This window comes from Sinocyclocheilus grahami, unplaced genomic scaffold (genome assembly GCF_001515645.1).
Source record: "Sinocyclocheilus grahami isolate Dianchi unplaced genomic scaffold, SAMN03320097.WGS_v1.1 scaffold2092.1, whole genome shotgun sequence".
In the NCBI taxonomy this organism is placed as follows: domain Eukaryota; kingdom Metazoa; phylum Chordata; class Actinopteri; order Cypriniformes; family Cyprinidae; genus Sinocyclocheilus; species Sinocyclocheilus grahami.
The window spans coordinates 26,643-45,237 of NW_015507271.1; the positions used below are offsets into that span (position 1 = coordinate 26,643).

Genomic DNA, 18,595 nt, shown 5'->3' on the forward strand with positions numbered 1-18,595 from the left:
TTCAGCTCCAACCCTAATCAAACACACCTGAACAAGCTAATCAATGTCTTCAGGATTACTAAGGCTATAGGCAGGTGAGTTTTGTTTTCAGGGTTGGAGCTGAACTCTGCAGGACTGCGGCTCTCTAGGACCGAACTTGCCTACCCCTGGTGTAGGGCAATAGAATATACGGTCTCTACAGTAGAAAAACCATTACGCCTATGGGATGTCCCCACTTTTCACAAAAACAAACCTGTGTGTGTGTGTGTGTGTGCGTCATGTTAATCAGACTAATCACCTTATAGGCTCAATTTTCGAACTCAATAGCTCTCAAATGTAACCCGCTGTAGAATCGCTGCTATCTCTTTATGAATGAATGGAATATTCATGCCAGACAATATGGAGTGATAAATAGCAGTGGCCGCTCAGACTAGGGTTGTCCTGGGATTTTACTATAGTGCTATAGGCTACATGCTGTGTATAGTGAGAGAGGCGGGCAAGGGTAACCTGATGTAACTGTTCACTTTTTTTCCTTTTAGCTTCTCCCAACCACCTTTATCTTCACATCTTTTGCTTGCCATCACGAGCTCACTCTCCTTCGCGTCAGTTTTGGTTTCTTATAAGCAAAAATAGATTGCATTAGCGCCCCCTTTTGTCGGCCGTCAATGTCACTTAATCTGACACTTTTTCTTTGATGATGAACCGGCCAGGTTCCACCGTCAGATGGACTTCTCCAGAACGTCCTGATGGCCAGTCCGCCCCTGCTATAAGGGATACAGCTATGGCCAGAAAACAACAATAAATTAAATTTGCTACCTATTAGATTGTGCTTTATTAACGTTTACACCTACCCCAACCCAATACATAACCTTACAATAATGCAAATACAGTAATAAACTGTGATGCAATATTGATGTGCACATGCCCAGCAGGACAATCTGGCTGTAGCTGTATCTCATCTAGCCTTAACCCCGCAGCCAGAAAAGAGCCAAGATGGTGCCACGCATGGCTGCCTCGGTTTGTAGCTCATATTTTGTTTGTTTGTCCAACAGCGTGGTTTTAGGGCTCTAAATCTAGCGAATCTCCGCTCCTTAGCAAATAAATCAGACGAACTACTACTCCTCACCCGCACAAACAAGGACTTTTTAAACTCTGCTGCGCTTTGCTTCACGGAAACCTGGTTGACTGGAGCCATCCCGGACAGCGCGTTACATCTAATGGGCTTCCAGCTGTTTCAGAGCGGACCGCGTCACTGAGTCGTCGGGGAAAACGAGAGGCGGTGGATTTTGTTTTTATATCAATGAAGGCAGATGTGACAGTTTTGAAGAAGATGTGCTGCCCAAATTTGGAAGCTCTCTTTATTAACTGTAAGCCTTTTTATTTGCCACGGGAGTTTTCCTCGTTTATTCTGGTGAGTGCGTACATTCCTCCTGACGCGTGTGTGAGCGCGGCGCTACAACAGCTGGCTCATCAGAACACACACACAGAGCAGTGTTATCCAGACTCTTTCATTATCATTCTCTGATTTTAATAAAGCTGATCTCACCCTCGAACACCAGAGACAGCAATACACTGGTCCATTGCCTCAGTTTTAAAGGATGCATACACACTCTGTCCCCCAGGGACTCTCTGATCACTGTTTGGTTCATCTTCTTCCAGCCTACAAGCAGAAACTTAAATCTGCTAAACCTGTAGTAGGGCTGGGCGATATGGAAAAAAAATGACATCTCGATTTTTTTCACGTTTGACCGATTCTCGATTTTTAACAAGTCAACTTGAAAATGTTACTACAATATGATTCAAGTAACTTTTTCTTTATTAACCCTCTAGTTAAAGAAATGTATATTCCAAGTGCACCACACATGATGTAAATGTTAAACAAATCACTTGTTAAATATCTTTGCAAAAAAGATGCATGAACTACAACTACATCTTGTACTAACTTGTCTTATACATATTTTATGTTCAGAAATAATACAAGGAAAATGCTTTAAAATTCAAGGTAATTCAAATTCAGAATGTCTGAAGGTAAAACACCAGTAGACTATTATTAACTATAAATGTTCTGTAAAAACAATGAACAGCCGCTTTCAGCCGGTCACCATGATGCAAACATGAAATATTAGACATACAGTAGTAGTCCTTTACAGATTTTTATCTCATGCATAAAACGGCATTCTAAAAACACGGCGCTGTTTAGATTACTAATCATTGGGGATTTTAATATTCATTTTTGTTGTCCTTCGAAACCATTAGTCAAGGAATCTGTAACTCTTTTAGAATCACTGAATATTGAACAATATATATGTGGCCCAACTCATAATTTGGGTCATACACTTGACTTGGTGTTGTCCCGTGGCCTTTTGATCTTGTTAAATATCTTTGCAAAAAAGATGCATGAACTACAACTACATCTTGTACTAACTTGTCTTATACATATTTTATGTTCAGAAATAATACAAGGAAAATGCTTTAAAATTCAAGGTAATTCAAATTCAGAATGTCTGAAGGTAAAACACCAGTAGACTATTATTAACTATAAATGTTCTGTAAAAACAATGAACAGCCGCTTTCAGCCGGTCACCATGATGCAAACATGAAATATTAGACATACAGTAGTAGTCCTTTACAGATTTTTATCTCATGCATAAAACGGCATTCTAAAAACACGGCGCTGTTTAGATTACTAATCATTGGGGATTTTAATATTCATTTTTGTTGTCCTTCGAAACCATTAGTCAAGGAATCTGTAACTCTTTTAGAATCACTGAATATTGAACAATATATATGTGGCCCAACTCATAATTTGGGTCATACACTTGACTTGGTGTTGTCCCGTGGCCTTTTGATCTCAAACATGGAGGTTATTGAGGCATGTGTGTCTGATCATTATCCAGTTTTGTTTGAATCTGAATGCTTTTCTCCATCACCTACTTTCGGTCAGCATTCACATTTGTCTAGAGTTATTAATTATAACACTGCAAATTTGTTTTCTGAATATTATTCTTTAAATGTTACCAATGATATCCTTAATGAAACTGATACTAAAAGTTTGAAAGCTTGCTCTACATTTTTGGACACTGTTGCTCCGTTTAAGAATAAAAGGGTAAAGGGTGTTGGCCAGCCATGGTTAAATGAAACCACCCGCGCTCTTAGACAAGAGTGTCGAAAAGCAGAGCGAAAGTGGAAAAAAGATAAGCTACATGTTTCCTTTGATATCTTAAAATTAAGTCTCTCTAATTATCAAATAGCAGTAAAACATGCTAAATCTAGTGATTTATCTCAGTTAATTGCTGATAATGTGAATAGACCAAAAGCTTTGTTTAATATGACTGATTCTTTTTTAAACCCAACTATGAATTTATTATCTGAGGCCTTCTCAGAGCTTTGTGAGGATTTTTTAAAACAATTTTACTCAAAATACTGATGCTATCAGAACCTCCATTGCTCCTTCTGAATCACTTAATTTGCAATTGCCTTGTACCACAAGTTGTTTGTCTTCCTTTCAACCTGTTTTATCACATCAGCTAGATGATATTGTCTCTACTATGAAGTGTTCTGGTTCTAAGTTAGATATTATTCCTGCACGTCTTTTTAAGGATGTTTTTCCTACTATTAGTCCTATTGTTACAGCTATAGTGAACAGCTCTTTAGCCAAAGGTGTTGTTCCAGCCAGTTTTAAACATGCAGTTGTGTAACCTCTGCTGAAAAAACCTCAGCTTGACCCAGCAATGTGCTGTAACTATCTGACAATTTCTAAGTTGCCTTTTATCAGCAAGCTTTTGGAGAAAGTAGTGTTTTTACAACTTCAGTCTTTTTTGGATTCTTTAGTGTTTTAGATGAGTTTGGTTTTAGATCATTACACAGTACTGAGTCAGCTCTATTGAGAGTTACAAATGAAATGCTGCTTTCTCTGGATTCAGATGCGTGTGTTGTGTTGCTATTTTTGGACCTGAGCGCGGCATTTGACACCATTGACCATAGCATTCTTCTTGAGGTATTCGAGGCACTGCATTAAAGTGGTTTGCCTCGTATCTCGAGAACAGGACTTTTTCTGTCAATTTAGGACATTTGTTCTCATCCTCTGAACCTGTCTTGTGTGGAGTGCCCCAGGGATCAATTTTGGGACCTTTACTGTTTTCCCTTTATATGGTTCCCTTGGCCCACATTTTTCAAAAATACAGTATTTCATATCATTGTTACGCGGATGATTCTCAGTTTTATCTTCCAGTAAGGCTTGATACTGCTGTTTCATTTGATGTATTATTGAAATGTGTACATGATATTAAGACATGGATGTCTAATAATTTCCTGCAGTTAAATGAGGATAAAACCGAGGTTTTAATATTAGGTTGTCCTGCACACTCGTCTCCTGCTTTGGAAGCTCAGTTAGGTCCCCTTTCAACTAATGTACGCAAACAAATCAAAAACCTTGGAGTGATTTTTGACAAACAAATTAGTGCTGGTATTAGAGCATTTTTTTCTGCAAAGTTGAAGCATCTTCTTTCAAGGAAGGATATGGAAGTTGTGATTCATGCACTTGTTACATCTCGATTGGATTATTGTAACTCTCTTTATTCTCTTTAATAATAATACTATTATTATTATTGTTATTTATTTTTTGTTTTTTTTCCTTAGTCTTACTTATTTAATTGTTCTTTCTGTTCTCATGTCATATATGTATGTATTTATGTATGTATGTTTGTACCAAAAGCTCCTAAAAAAAAACACAAGTATAGTATAGTATTATTTCAGTAACACTCACCTGGAGACGGGTGTGACGTAGTTTCCTGGGAAAACTCCAGACGCTCCGGAGCGCAGCGACGTGCCTTTGAACCAGCCGTCCTGACACTTCTCCATCACGCGGTACATCTCGCCCTTCCGCAGCTCCAGCTCATCCGCCTTCTGTGGTTTGTAAGCGTACATGGCCAGATATCTGCAGAGATGAAGAGAAAGATTGATGAGCGACGCGTGTTCTTGATGCAGTGTGTGTGTGTGTGTGTGAAGACTTGATCAGCTCTGACAGCAGCATTTTATTACATCGAGTCCAGAGTCTGTTATTAAAACACTGAGCGATTTCATTACAGCCGCATCAATCACAGGAAGAGCAGAAGAACAGAGCGGCTCAAAATATAGACCACTGACCTACTGATGGCCACAACACAGAAGAAAAATAAAAAACATAGAAATAAGTTATTTTAAGTTGTTCTAAATGTGAAGTCCAGGTCTGCGTGGAGCAGCAGGAATAACAGTGACGGTTCAGCGCTGCATTAAATCATCATGACTCACATGTTGAGAGGCAGCTGGACTTTAGCCGCGGCGAGCAGCTCTCCGGTTGTTGACGTGACACGCGGTGGAACTAAAGCTGCTGCATTTGCTGCGACTGAAGAGTCCTGTGAAGACAACGGATCAGACATATATATATATATATATATATATATATATGTATGTATACATGGAATAAACAAAACAAGTAATACAATCATTCCAAATATCACGTGGCACACTTCACCTTTAAACTGAACTGACCGTTCTGAGTGTGTCTCTAATGGGCTCCTGCAGCTGAGGACAGGATGCATTATGGGAGTTGTAAACACACATGATCCGTCTGTTTCACTCAGGCAAAACTCCAGAGATTCACCCTCACGGGTTCTCATGTTGACCTTTGACCTCTAATGGAGCCCAACACTCTTACTGGAACCAACCAGCTGAGCCCAGGTCAGAGGTCAAGAGGCCTATAACTCTAATATATATATACAGTGGGGCAAAAAAGTATTTAGTCAGCCACCAATTGTGCAAGTTCTCCCACTTAAAAAGATGAGAGAGGCCTGTAATTTTCATCATAGGTATACCTCAACTATGAGAGACAAAATGAGAAAAAAAATCCAGAAAATCACATTGTAGGATTTTTAAAGAATTAATTGGTAAAGTCCTCGGTAAAATAAGTATTTGGTCACCTACAAACAAGCAAGATTTCTGGCCCTCACAGACCTGTAACTTCTTCTTTAAGAGACTCCTCTGTCCTCCACTCGTTACCTGTATTAATGGCATCTGTTTGAACTCATTATCAGTATAAAAGACACCTGTCCACAACCACAACCAGTCACACTCCAAACTCCACCATGGCCAAGACCAAAGAGCTGTCAAAGAACACCAGAAACAAAATTGTAGACCTGCACCAGGCTGGGAAGACTGAATCTGCAATAGGTAAGCAGCTTGGTGTGAAGAAATCAACTGTGGGAATGAATCAATCATTTATTATAGTCAAATAGATTCAACATATTTCATAAATGAAGAAAAATACAGTAAAAATCAAGTTCAAATAATCAAGGCATATGTTTATGCTGTTTTTCAATAAATAAATAATTAGTTTTATTTCAGTATCATTGACATATTAATAAAGTTGTTTCTAATATATATAAATACATATATATACAGTATATATGTATATATATATAATTAATAAAATATTTTTTTAATATATATTTCCCTTCATTTTTAGCTAAAGTTTTAGTAATATTGTTTACAAAAGTCATACACAGCAATATTGACCTACATATATATACAGTATATATATATATATATATATATTACCAAAACAATACACACACACACACTCTCACTCACACACACACACTCACACACTCTCACACACACACACACACTCACACTCACTCACTCACTCACACACACTCTCACACTCACACTCTCACACACACACACACACACACTCACACTCACTCACTCACTCACACACACTCTCACACTCACACTCTCACACACACACACACACACACTCACACTCACTCACTCACTCACACACACTCTCACACTCACACTCTCACACACACACACACACACACTCACACTCACTCACTCACTCACACACACTCTCACACTCACACTCTCACACACACACACACACACACTCACACTCACTCACTCACTCACACACACTCTCACACTCACACTCTCACACACACACACACACACACTCACACTCACTCACTCACTCACACACACTCTCACACTCACACTCTCACACACACACACACACACACTCACACTCACTCACTCACTCACACACACTCTCACACTCACACTCTCACACACACACACACACACACTCACACTCACTCACTCACTCACACACACTCTCACACTCACACTCTCACACACACACACACACACACTCACACTCACTCACTCACTCACACACACTCTCACACTCACACTCTCACACACACACACACACACACTCACACACTCTCACACACACACACACACATATATATATATATATGGAGATTTCAGTAATTTTTGAGTAATGATGTGAATGAATCATTCAATCAGAGTCATTTGATTTGATTGACTTAAAAGGACAGTTTAAACTGAATCACGTAAATGAATCAAACTTGTTATCAAATCATCTGAACACACTCATAGTCACGAGACGAGGACAACTCGTGAAACTAGTCCAATCTTTCATGGGCCAGTAAAAGATTTAAAATCATTGTGAGTCAAACACACTTGATGCTGAAACTGAACTGAATCAACAACACAGCCGCGGCTCTCAGAGAATCACATCAATCAGCCAAATGTTCGTCTGCGCAGCTGAACTGAACGAATCACAACAACAGGATCTGAATGGAGACATCAGGCCCTCAGGAGACGCTCATTAGAGCCGTTCAGATTCATTAGAGACGCAGGAGAGGGTGAAGAGTCGAACAGCAACACACAGAAACGACCGTAACAACAAATCAAATAACATACAGATTCATCTTTACCACTGCAGCGAATGAATGAATGAATCAGTCTGACAGCAGCTCAAAACTAAAGACTCCAAACAGAGTTGAGACTGTTCAGACAGAATTCAATTTGTTCCCCTTTAATTATTAGTTATTTGATTATTATTCATTATTTTTGTTTTAATTCTTAAATTGAATTTCAGAATTCAAAAAGCATACCTAAGTAATTACAACCATGAAACTTGTTAAATTTAACAAATTTAAAAAAGTGTAACAAAAATTGAATTTTTAGGGCCCCAAATTAATTTAGCTTCTTCCCAAATTCTGTTTTTTAATTAATTTTTTCTGTTTAAATTTTTCTGGATTCCATTTTAATGGTTAAATAAAATTTTAGTTCAGTTTAACATACCTAATTAGTTGCAATCGTGAAACTTTATTCAATTTAGCAACAATTTATTCAATGATGTTTGACAAAACTTGCATCTTTTAAGGCTCCATGAAATTTATTTTCATTTTTTTAGGTTTATTTTTTCCTAAATTATGTGTTTTAATTTTTCTGGATTCTGTTTTAATTCTTAAATTGAATTTCAGAATTCAAAAAGCATGCCTAAGTAATTACAGTCATGAAACTTATCAAATGTAGCAATTTATAAAACGTTTTTTAAAAATTGCATTTGTAGGGCCCTATTAAATGAATTTTGCTTTTTCAAAAAAATTCTGTTTTTTAATTCATTTTTTTCTGTTTAAATTTTTCTGGATTCCATTTTAATTGTTCTGGATTTGTGTGTGTGGGGGGGGGGGGGGGGGTCAAATTAAATTCTGGATTTGTGTGTGGTGGGGGGGGGGAGGGGTTAAATTAAATTTTAGTTCAGTTTAACATACCTAATTAGTTGCAATCGTGAAACTTTATTCATTTTCTTTATTCATTCAATGTGTGTGTGTATGTTCATGTATTTGTTTGATGTTTGCCTGATTGTTGGTCTGTTGCATTTCTATTGTACATCATAGCTTAATAGTACTTTTTACTAAATGTATTGTAATTGTTTTATTGTTATGTTAATATGTAATTTTATTTTCTTTTAGGGTGACTATTACCATCTGTCTAGGGACTGCAGGTGAAAAATAGCCTTCTGGCTAATTCTGGCATATTGACAGAAATGTTTATTAATATGCATTGTCCCTGTAATAAATAAATAAATAAATAAATAAATAAATTTTAGCAACAATTTATTCAATGATGTTTGACAAAACTTGCATCTTTTAAGGCTCCATGAAATTCATTTTATTTTTTCCCACATTCTGTTTTATTTTTTCCTAAATTCTGTGTTTTAATTTTTCTGGATTCTGTTTGAATTAACTTATAATAATCAAAAAGCAAATGAATTCATAACCTGAATATTTTTCTGGATTTATGATTTAATGCAAATTTATTATCAGTAATCAAGTACAATGAAGGAAAAAAACACGAACAATTTAATCAATATTTTAAAATGTACTCTAATGTAAGTGTCTGCTTCATTGTCTTTGTCTGTACCTGTGTGGCCGGTGCGGTGGAGGACAGGTGTGTGTGTCTGTACCTGTGTGGCCGGGGCGCTGAAGGACAGGTGTGTGTGTCTGTACCTGTGTGGCCGGTGCGCTGGAGGACAGGTGTGGGCAGTCTGCGATGCGAGCGGCGGCGCGGGGGTCCGAGGAGCTGATGAGCACAGGTGCGCTGATCTCCATCGAGTGCCGGTTGTTCCCCAGCACCTGCGCCGAGCGCTGCGTCATGCTGAGCGCTGTGAACGAGTGCCGCTTCTTGGCATTCTTCTTCCCCTCGGCGTGTCTGTGCACGGCGTTCCCGTTACAGCTGATGGCGGCGGGAGACTCTGCGCTCGGACCCGGGGCCGCGGACAGTTTGTCCATCTCCATCAGCTGCTTCGCCGTTTCATTCAGCTGAGGACAAACACAGGAATCCACACAGTTATTATTTTACACTTACATCAATAGTCTCTTCTGCTCAGTTGTGCTGCCAAATATTTTTGCGGAAACTGTGATACACTCAAAAGAAATTAATACTTCAAGGCTGCATTAAATTGATCAAAAGTGCCAGTAAAGACATTTATAATGTTATAAAACATTTCTATTTCAAATAAATGTTGTTCTTTTTAACTTTCTGTTCATCTGTGAATCCTGAAAAATAAAATATATCACGGTTTCCACAAAAATATTGTGCAGCACAACTGTTTTCAACATTGATGATAATCAGAAATGTTTCTCGAGCAGCAGAGCAGCATATTATACTGATTTCTGAAGATCATGTGACACTGAAGACTGGAGGAATGATGCTGAAAATACATTTTGTGACATCATTTTGGTGGGAAACTGACATCAGTAGGTATCACTGGAGTTGATGAATTCTGTGATGTTTTGCTTCCCTTAAAACAACAGAAATCATTTTGACAGATTGTCCTACTATAATAATGAAAGCAGTATGCAAATGTTTTTATGTAAACTGACTAAACTGATGTTTTGATGAATAGAAACACAAACAAAAGCAGACGTGATGGTGTGCAGCGAACAAACAGATCAAAAGTGACTGGAGCCCTTTGTTTCAACTCACAGTCCTGCATTCATAAATATGCTAATAATATGCAAATAGCATGCAAATGAGGCTGATTGATGGACCCCACAGACGTGGCGCGGGTCTCTGCGGACGAACACCGAGGCCTTCTGAAGGTCATAATATTATTACTCTGACATGAGGTGGTCAGAGCAAATTAATTGCATGCATAATGCGCGTGCGGACACGTTACAACGGATCTGACATCACAATCAGTTTAAGACAAAGACCAGGAAATAACGAGCACTGACATCACACGTGTATTTGTGGAAATAACCGTAATGATCGTGTGATTAGTGACGTGATTGTTGTTTCTGGCAGGTCACGTTACTCCCGTTCACCGGTTCGTTAGGATCCCGGCGCGCGGGAGCTCGTTAGCACAGCCGTGAACTTTGAAATGTTGTTAATATAGGTCAAGCTCTGGCTTCAGTCGCGCGGGGAAGTGAGAGTTCAGACGCCTCGCCGCGTGAAGGGTGCTGCTAATTGTGCTAATAATAGAGCCCATCACTGCGGTGTAATTACAGCACGGGAAGACCACAAAAAGAAAATCACAAAGCGGCAAATGTGCAGCGGAATAATGACAGGCTGTCAGACACGTACAGAAATAACTCGTAGCGTGAGCCGCACGAGCACGATCTGAGGGAATAAAGCCTGCGCTATCAACAGCTATTGTGTCAAGTCTGTTTTAACATGTAGACTTCATGTGAATCTGTGCATGAGAGCGTGTGTGTGTGTATATGTGAGTGGATAAGTGTGCATGAGTATGCATATGTGTGTGTATGTGTGTGTGTGTATGTGCACGTAAGTGTGCATGTGTGTGTATAAGTGTGAGTGTATAAGTGCAAGTGAGTGTGTGTATATACAGTATGTGTGCGCATCTGTGTGAGTTTGTATAATTGCACGTGAGTGTGCATGTGTTTGAGTGTGTATAAAAGTGTGCATGTGAGTGTGTGTATGTATGTATGGGAGTGTGTGCGTGTGTGTGTAGAATAGTTCACCCCAAAATAAAAATGTGCTCATTCTCAGGTCATCCAAGATTAGGATGAGTGTGTTTCTTTGTCAGGTTTGTAGAAATGTAGCACTGCATCAGTGTCTCAGCAATGGATGCTCTGCAGTGAATGGGTGCCGTCAGAATGAGAGCCCAAACAGCTGATAAAAACATCACAGTAATCCACAGCACTCCAGTCCATCAGTTAACATCTGGAGAAGACAAAAGCTGAAACACATCCAGCATTAAGACGCTTTCAACTCAAATACCATTGAGTCCATAACCCATAATAGCGCTTCCTCCAGTGAAAAAGTGCATCTGCTGTTGTCTCTCACATCAAAATCCAGCCACATATGTGTTTAGAGCTGTTTAAACGGTGCTTGATCTGTGCAGATTTCTCTCCTGATTCACACCAGAACACTGACTCACTGGAGGAAGAGTTATTATTGATTATAAACTCAATGTATTTGAGTTGAAAGCGTCTTAATGCTGGATGTGTTTCAGCTTTTGTCTTCTCCAGATGTTAACTGATGGACTGGAGTGCTGTGGATTATTGTGATGTTTTTATCAGCTGTTTGGGCTCTCATTCTGACGGCACCCATTCACTGCAGAGCATCCATTGCTGAGACGCTGATGCAATGCTACATTACAAATCTGACGAAGAAACAAACTCATCCTGATCTCGGATGCACATTTTCATCAAATGTTCTTTTTTTTGGTGAACTATTCCTTTAAATGCTGTGAAAATAATATTTAAAAATATTTGTTTTTTAAGGACATTTCTCATCATACTGTTATTCTTTAAATGTGCACCACACAGACAATGCATTTATCAAAACAGCAAATGTTTAATTCATGATAAATATCCCTGACCTGCTAAAGGACATCAGAACATCTCTCCTGTCCAATCATGCTCTTAAAATCAATACACATTACCCATAATGCATCACTTGCAGGTTTCTGAGACGACACACACCTGCTTCTCAGAGTCTCAATCAAGTGGCTCATTGTTGTACTTTATAATTAATTATCTGTAAGTGATTCAACCTTGAAACTCTAAAGCAGCATAATGCAGCAGTCCAGTGTGCTTTTCTTCAGCTTCATTATATTTAAAGGAAAGCCTTTAACACACACACACACACACACACTCAAGTGCACGTACCTCCACGTATAAGATAGGAAAAATCCCGATCTTATCTCCCAGCATGCCTTCTGCCCAGTTATCGTCCACTCTTCGTATGACGGTGAGAATCTCGTCCTGTGAGAGAGGAAATGCATGAAGTTTCACTGTTTTATTCTGCCGCTGTAGAAATGCATTGAGAAGAGTCACCGAGAGAATAAACACAGGTAAATCACATTTGAATATCTGAATGAGAAAAAAATCAACCAGTGCATATTAAATATTCAGATTTATTTGTGACCCTGGAGCACAAAAGCAGTGTTAAGTCGCTGGGGGATATTTGTAGCAATAGCCAACAATACATTGTATGGGTCACAATTATACATTTCTCTTTTATGACAAAAATCATTAGGATATTAAGTAAAGATCATGTTCCATGAAGATATTTAGTAAATGTCCTACCGTAAATATATCAAAACTTAATGTTTGATTAGTAATATGCATTGCTAAGAACTTCATTTGAACAACTTTAAAGATGATTTTCTCAATATTTAGATTTTTTTGCACCCTCAGATTCCAGATTTTCAAATATTGTGCTATCCTAACAAACCATACATCAATGGAAAGCTTATTTATTCAACCTTCAGATGATGCATAAATCTCATTTTCAAAAAATGGACCCTTATGACTGGTTTTGTGCTCCAGGGTCACATATTAGCAGTATAATCTCACTATGTGTGTGTAGAAAACTAAACAGTGTTTAGCTGACTTATTTAGCTGACTTATTTTCCTCACAATTGCATATTGTAAACTTTTATAACTTGTAAAATTTCTTATAACTTGCACATCACAATTCAGAATTTTTTCTCTGAGTTCTGAGTTTTATATCTCGGAATAAAACATTAAAAAGGTAACTGTGATTTCATCTGTAAAGCAGCTCGACAGAAGACAATAGTGTCAATTATTCAGATCAATTCAGTTTATTAACAGTGTTAATGTCACAAAATTCATCAATTTTGAAACAAATTCAGCTGTAAAGCAGCTCTAGAATTATTATAGTTAACAAAAGCTAAATTTGAAGCCATTACAAATTGTTATTGAAATAAAATAAATGTTAACTCGAACAAAAAAATTTTTTCTTTAGTTTAAGTTTAGTTGAATTTTAGACTAATTTAAACAATTTTGTTTAAATTGATGTACTAAATAACTAAAATGAAAAACTATACAGACAAAACAACTACTAAAAATGACAAAAACACAACAAAATTACTAAAACTTAAACTAAAATTAAAATGGAAAATAAAGAAATAAAAACTGATTCAAAATATGAATGAATCTATAATACTATTTTAATGATATTAGAATAACACAGCAGCTCTACAAAAGCTAATAGTGTTTATTCAGATCAATTCAGTGTTGATTCAGTTCAGTTCAGTAACAGTTGAACTTCAGTTGAATCAGACTAACTTACAGTGACTCTGAGCTTGAATCTGATTATCTGACCATCACACAGCATCTGTGCATTAATATCTGTATCTCTACGAATGTGATCATACAGAAGCCGAAGCAGCTGGACTTATATAAAGAACTCGTCTGAATCGATTCACATCAAGCTTCACTTCAGCGTGAGTCAAACGAGACTCAATCAAGCGTCTATTAATGAGTGTTTTAGCATGCAGATCTCTCTCTTCCTCTATGAAAGGACTTTCTTCTCTGTGTTTTCGGGACTCATCTTTCCGGTTCCTGCGTCTGGAGGACAGAGGCTGCTTGTGGCAGTAATGCATTCAGACGTCTGAACTCTGCAGCTGCGCGACACAGAACCCAGACACACATTCCGCCGTTATTCACTCTCTTATATCCCTCTCCCTCGGGAGAGAGGTGTTGTGATTATGTAATGTAATAATGTAAAATATGTGAAAAATAATGTGTTTTTCGAACAGCCTAGTATGAGAGCCTGTTCTAGTACACCCCCAAAACAAAATCAAGACTTTGTAAAAGAGCATAATAGGACCCCTTTAAGTCACAAACAATACAATACATACAACACACACAATATCACATCATAGTCAAGTCAATCACATATTTGATTTTCCTTAAGCCATACTTTAAGCGTAGTTTTAAAAATACTAAATGTTGTGCACTCTCTAATATAAACAGGTATTCAATTCCATCTTTCTGCTGCTCTAACTGAAAAAGCTGATTGTCCAAAAACAGTTTTCTTAAAGTGCCCCTATTATGCCATTTTTACGCTTCCTAATATTGTTTTGGGAGTCTCCTACAATAGGATTACATGCATGCAAGGTCAAAAAAACGCTTTCGTTTTCTCAAAATATGCATTTAATTTCACCTCATTTTCCAGCGATTCTCAAATGATTCGTTTGAAGCAGTTCAAAGATTCAGTCTCTCTAAACCCCTCCTTTCCGTGAGCCTGCTCTACTCTGATTGGTCAGATGGCCTAGTCTTTTGTGATTGGTCTACGGCGTACAATGCATTATGCAAATGTGTTACCCCGTGAGGTGTAGCCGTCACGGAAGTGGGATTTTCGAATACTAACGACTCGTTTCAGCTGTTCAGTGTCGATTCTTTATTTTGGTAGACAATAACCTTATTTATCGTGCACTTTCAGCTTTACAACTTTGCAGATCGTTTACATTCACATACAGCTACATTACACACTGCATGAAAGGCAATATTGGAAATGGCATAATAGGGGCACTTTAAATTTAGTTGGAGCAGTAACCTCTAACTGATGACCTAGTCTGCCTGATACTGTCCTTACAGAAAGTCACACATTGTTTAAGAGGTGGTGGTGCAAGATCATGAAATAGTTCCCCTCCTTTCTGTGAGCCTGCCCTACTCTGATTGGTCAGATGGCCTAGTCTTTTGTGATTGGTCTACGGCGTACAACGCATTATGCAAATGTGTTACCCCGTGAGGTGTAGCCGTCACGGAAGTGGGATTTTCGAATACTAACAACTCGGGCACTTTAAATTTAGTTGGAGCAGTAACCTCTAACTGATGACCTAGTCTGCCTGATACTATCCTTACAGAAAGTCACACATTGTTTAAGAGGTGGTGGTGCAAGATCATGAAATAGTTTGTACATCAAACACACATCAGCAAATAATAAAAAAAATGTCAAACGTCAACAATTTATCATTTTTAATAATATTGCAGTGATGATAACTCCTTGGCTTTTTAGCTAAGATTTTCACAGCTTGTTTATAAATAGTATATAATGGTTTTAACGTAGTTACACTTGTATGAGACCAACTTGTAGCACAGTAAGACTTTGCAGATCGTTTACATTCACATACAGCTACATTACACACTGCATGAAAGGCAATATTGGAAATGGCATAATAGGGGCACTTTAAATTTAGTTGGAGCAGTAACCTCTAACTGATGACCTAGTCTGCCTGATACTGTCCTTACAGAAAGTCACACATTGTTTAAGAGGTGGTGGTGCAAGATCATGAAATAGTTTGTACATCAAACACACATCAGCAAATAATAAAAAAATGTCAAACGTCAACAATTTATCATTTTTAATAATATTGCAGTGATGATAACTCCTTGGCTTTTTAGCTAAGATTTTCACAGCTTGTTTATAAATAGTATATAATGGTTTTAACGTAGTTACACTTGTATGAGACCAACTTGTAGCACAGTAAGATAAATGAGGGAGGATCATTGTATGCATAAAGTGTTTAGCAGCAGCCACAGGTAATTGGTGCCTAATATTCCTGAAGATCATCAAGCTTGCTCTAGTACTTTTAGAGGTCTTTTTAATATGTTTTTTAAAATTAATTTAGAATCCATAATCATACCCAAATATTTAAAATGCTTAACAATATTTATTACCTCTCCTTTAACTAAAATATCTGGACAACGCTCATCAACTTTCTTGATTGAAAAAAACATTCCCACAGTTTTACTCACATTAAGAGTAAGGCAAGAATGACATATGTGAGACTTTGCTCAATGCAGCAGTAAGTTTGATAGCAGCTTGTTCTTTTGTCTTAGCATAAGTATAAACAACTGTATCATCTGCATACATTTGAATCTGGACCACTGGACAAACTGTAGGCAGATCATTAATGTATAAGCTGAACAAAATTGGTCCAAGAATCGACCCCTGTGGGACTCCAATATTACAGTCAAGAAATGGTGAGCAAGCATCATTAATTTGTGTACATTATTTTCTTAAATTTAAGTATGACTCCATTAGGACTGCACAATTATTCAAATTTCTAATCGCAATTACAATTACGGATGCCACAATTACATAATCGTTCAAAGCAGCAATTAATCATCCAAAGTCCACTTATGTTATTCTGCATGCTTAAGATGTGTTTTTCTTTCTACATGTTAGGTAGGGTTTTTCCATTGTTTTAATTTTAGTTTTAGTATAAAATTATAATACCATGCACATTTTTACCTTTTTATTTAAAGAGAAACCAATCCGATGTATAGTTGACATTTGAGGCTTAATACTATAGAAAAGTTTTAATATAATATTTAATATAATATATATTTTAATATAAAATATGGCATGCAGTTGCTTCAAACAAAGGTGTAAACATCATTAATTTAATCGTAAACTGCATACAATGTAATGGAAAATGGATTTAAATGCTCTACTAACTGATTGCAAACGACCTTTTCAATTACTTTAGAAACAACTGGTAGAATACTGATAGGTCTGTAGTTAATTACATTAGCAGGATCACCAGTCTTAAATATAGGTCCTATTACTGCTGACTTCCAGGCACTTGGAAAATGACATTGTTTTATTGACAAATTAACCAGATGAGTTATAGATGTACTAAGAACATTTGCATACATTTTAACAAATACAGTCGCAATCAAAAACATCTTTGGCCATAGAACTCTTAAGCTGGCTTAAAATGTGTATTATATAGGACTCAGATACTTCAGAAATATGAAAAGTAATAATGTAAAATATGTGAAAAATAATGTGTTTTTCGAACAGCCTAGTGTGAGAGCCTGTTCTAGTACACGCCCAAAACAAAAACAAGACTTGTTTTTGAGCATAATAGGACCCCTTTAAGTCACAAACAATACAATACATACAACACACACAATATCACATCATAGTCAAGTCAATCACATATTTGATTTTCCTTAAGCCATACTTTAAGCGTAGTTTTAAAAATACTAAATGTTGTGCACTCTCTAATATAAACAGGTATTCAATTCCATCTTTCTGCTGCTCTAACTGAAAAAGCTGATTGTCCAAAAACAGTTTTCTTAAAGTGCCCCTATTATGCCATTTTTACGCTTCCTAATATTGTTTTGGGAGTCTCCTACAATAGGATTACATGCATGCAAGGTCAAAAAAACGCTTTCGTTTTCTCAAAATATGCATTTAATTTCACCTCATTTTCCAGCGATTCTCAAATGATTCGTTTGAAGCAGTTCAAAGATTCAGTCTCTCTAAACCCCTCCTTTCTGTGAGCCTGCCCTACTCTGATTGGTCAGATGGCCTAGTCTTTTGTGATTGGTCTACGGCGTACAACGCATTATGCAAATGTGTTACCCCGTGAGGTGTAGCCGTCACGGAAGTGGGATTTTCGAATACTAACAACTCGGGCACTTTAAATTTAGTTGGAGCAGTAACCTCTAACTGATGACCTAGTCTGCCTGATACTATCCTTACAGAAAGTCACACATTGTTTAAGAGGTGGTGGTGCAAGATCATGAAATAGTTTGTACATCAAACACACATCAGCAAATAATAAAAAAAATGTCAAACGTCAACAATTTATCATTTTTAATAATATTGCAGTGATGATAACTCCTTGGCTTTTTAGCTAAGATTTTCACAGCTTGTTTATAAATAGTATATAATGGTTTTAACGTAGTTACACTTGTATGAGACCAACTTGTAGCACAGTAAGATAAATGAGGGAGGATCATTGTATGCATAAAGTGTTTAGCAGCAGCCACAGGTAATTGGTGCCTAATATTCCTAAAGATCATCAAGCTTGCTCTAGTACTTTTAGAGGTATTTTTAATATGTTTTTTAAAATTAATTTAGAATCCATAATCATACCCAAATATTTAAAATGCTTAACAATATTTATTACCTCTCCTTTAACTAAAATATCTGGACAACGCTCATCAACTTTCTTGAT

General features: G+C 37.3%; 1 protein-coding gene across 1 annotated transcript in view; it reads right to left on the bottom strand.

The window, feature by feature from the left end:
• LOC107574017 (SH3 domain-containing RING finger protein 3-like) overlaps positions 1-18,595 on the bottom strand; it is a 37,156-nt gene that overhangs the window by 11,602 nt on the left and 6,959 nt on the right. The window contains exons 4-7 of the mRNA XM_016260489.1: positions 12,477-12,572; positions 9,348-9,659; positions 5,269-5,372; positions 4,745-4,915 (exon numbers count right to left, since the gene is read on the bottom strand). Of these exons, the coding sequence (XP_016115975.1) occupies positions 4,745-4,915; positions 5,269-5,372; positions 9,348-9,659; positions 12,477-12,572 (683 nt within the window). The remainder of the gene's footprint in view (positions 1-4,744; positions 4,916-5,268; positions 5,373-9,347; positions 9,660-12,476; positions 12,573-18,595) is intronic.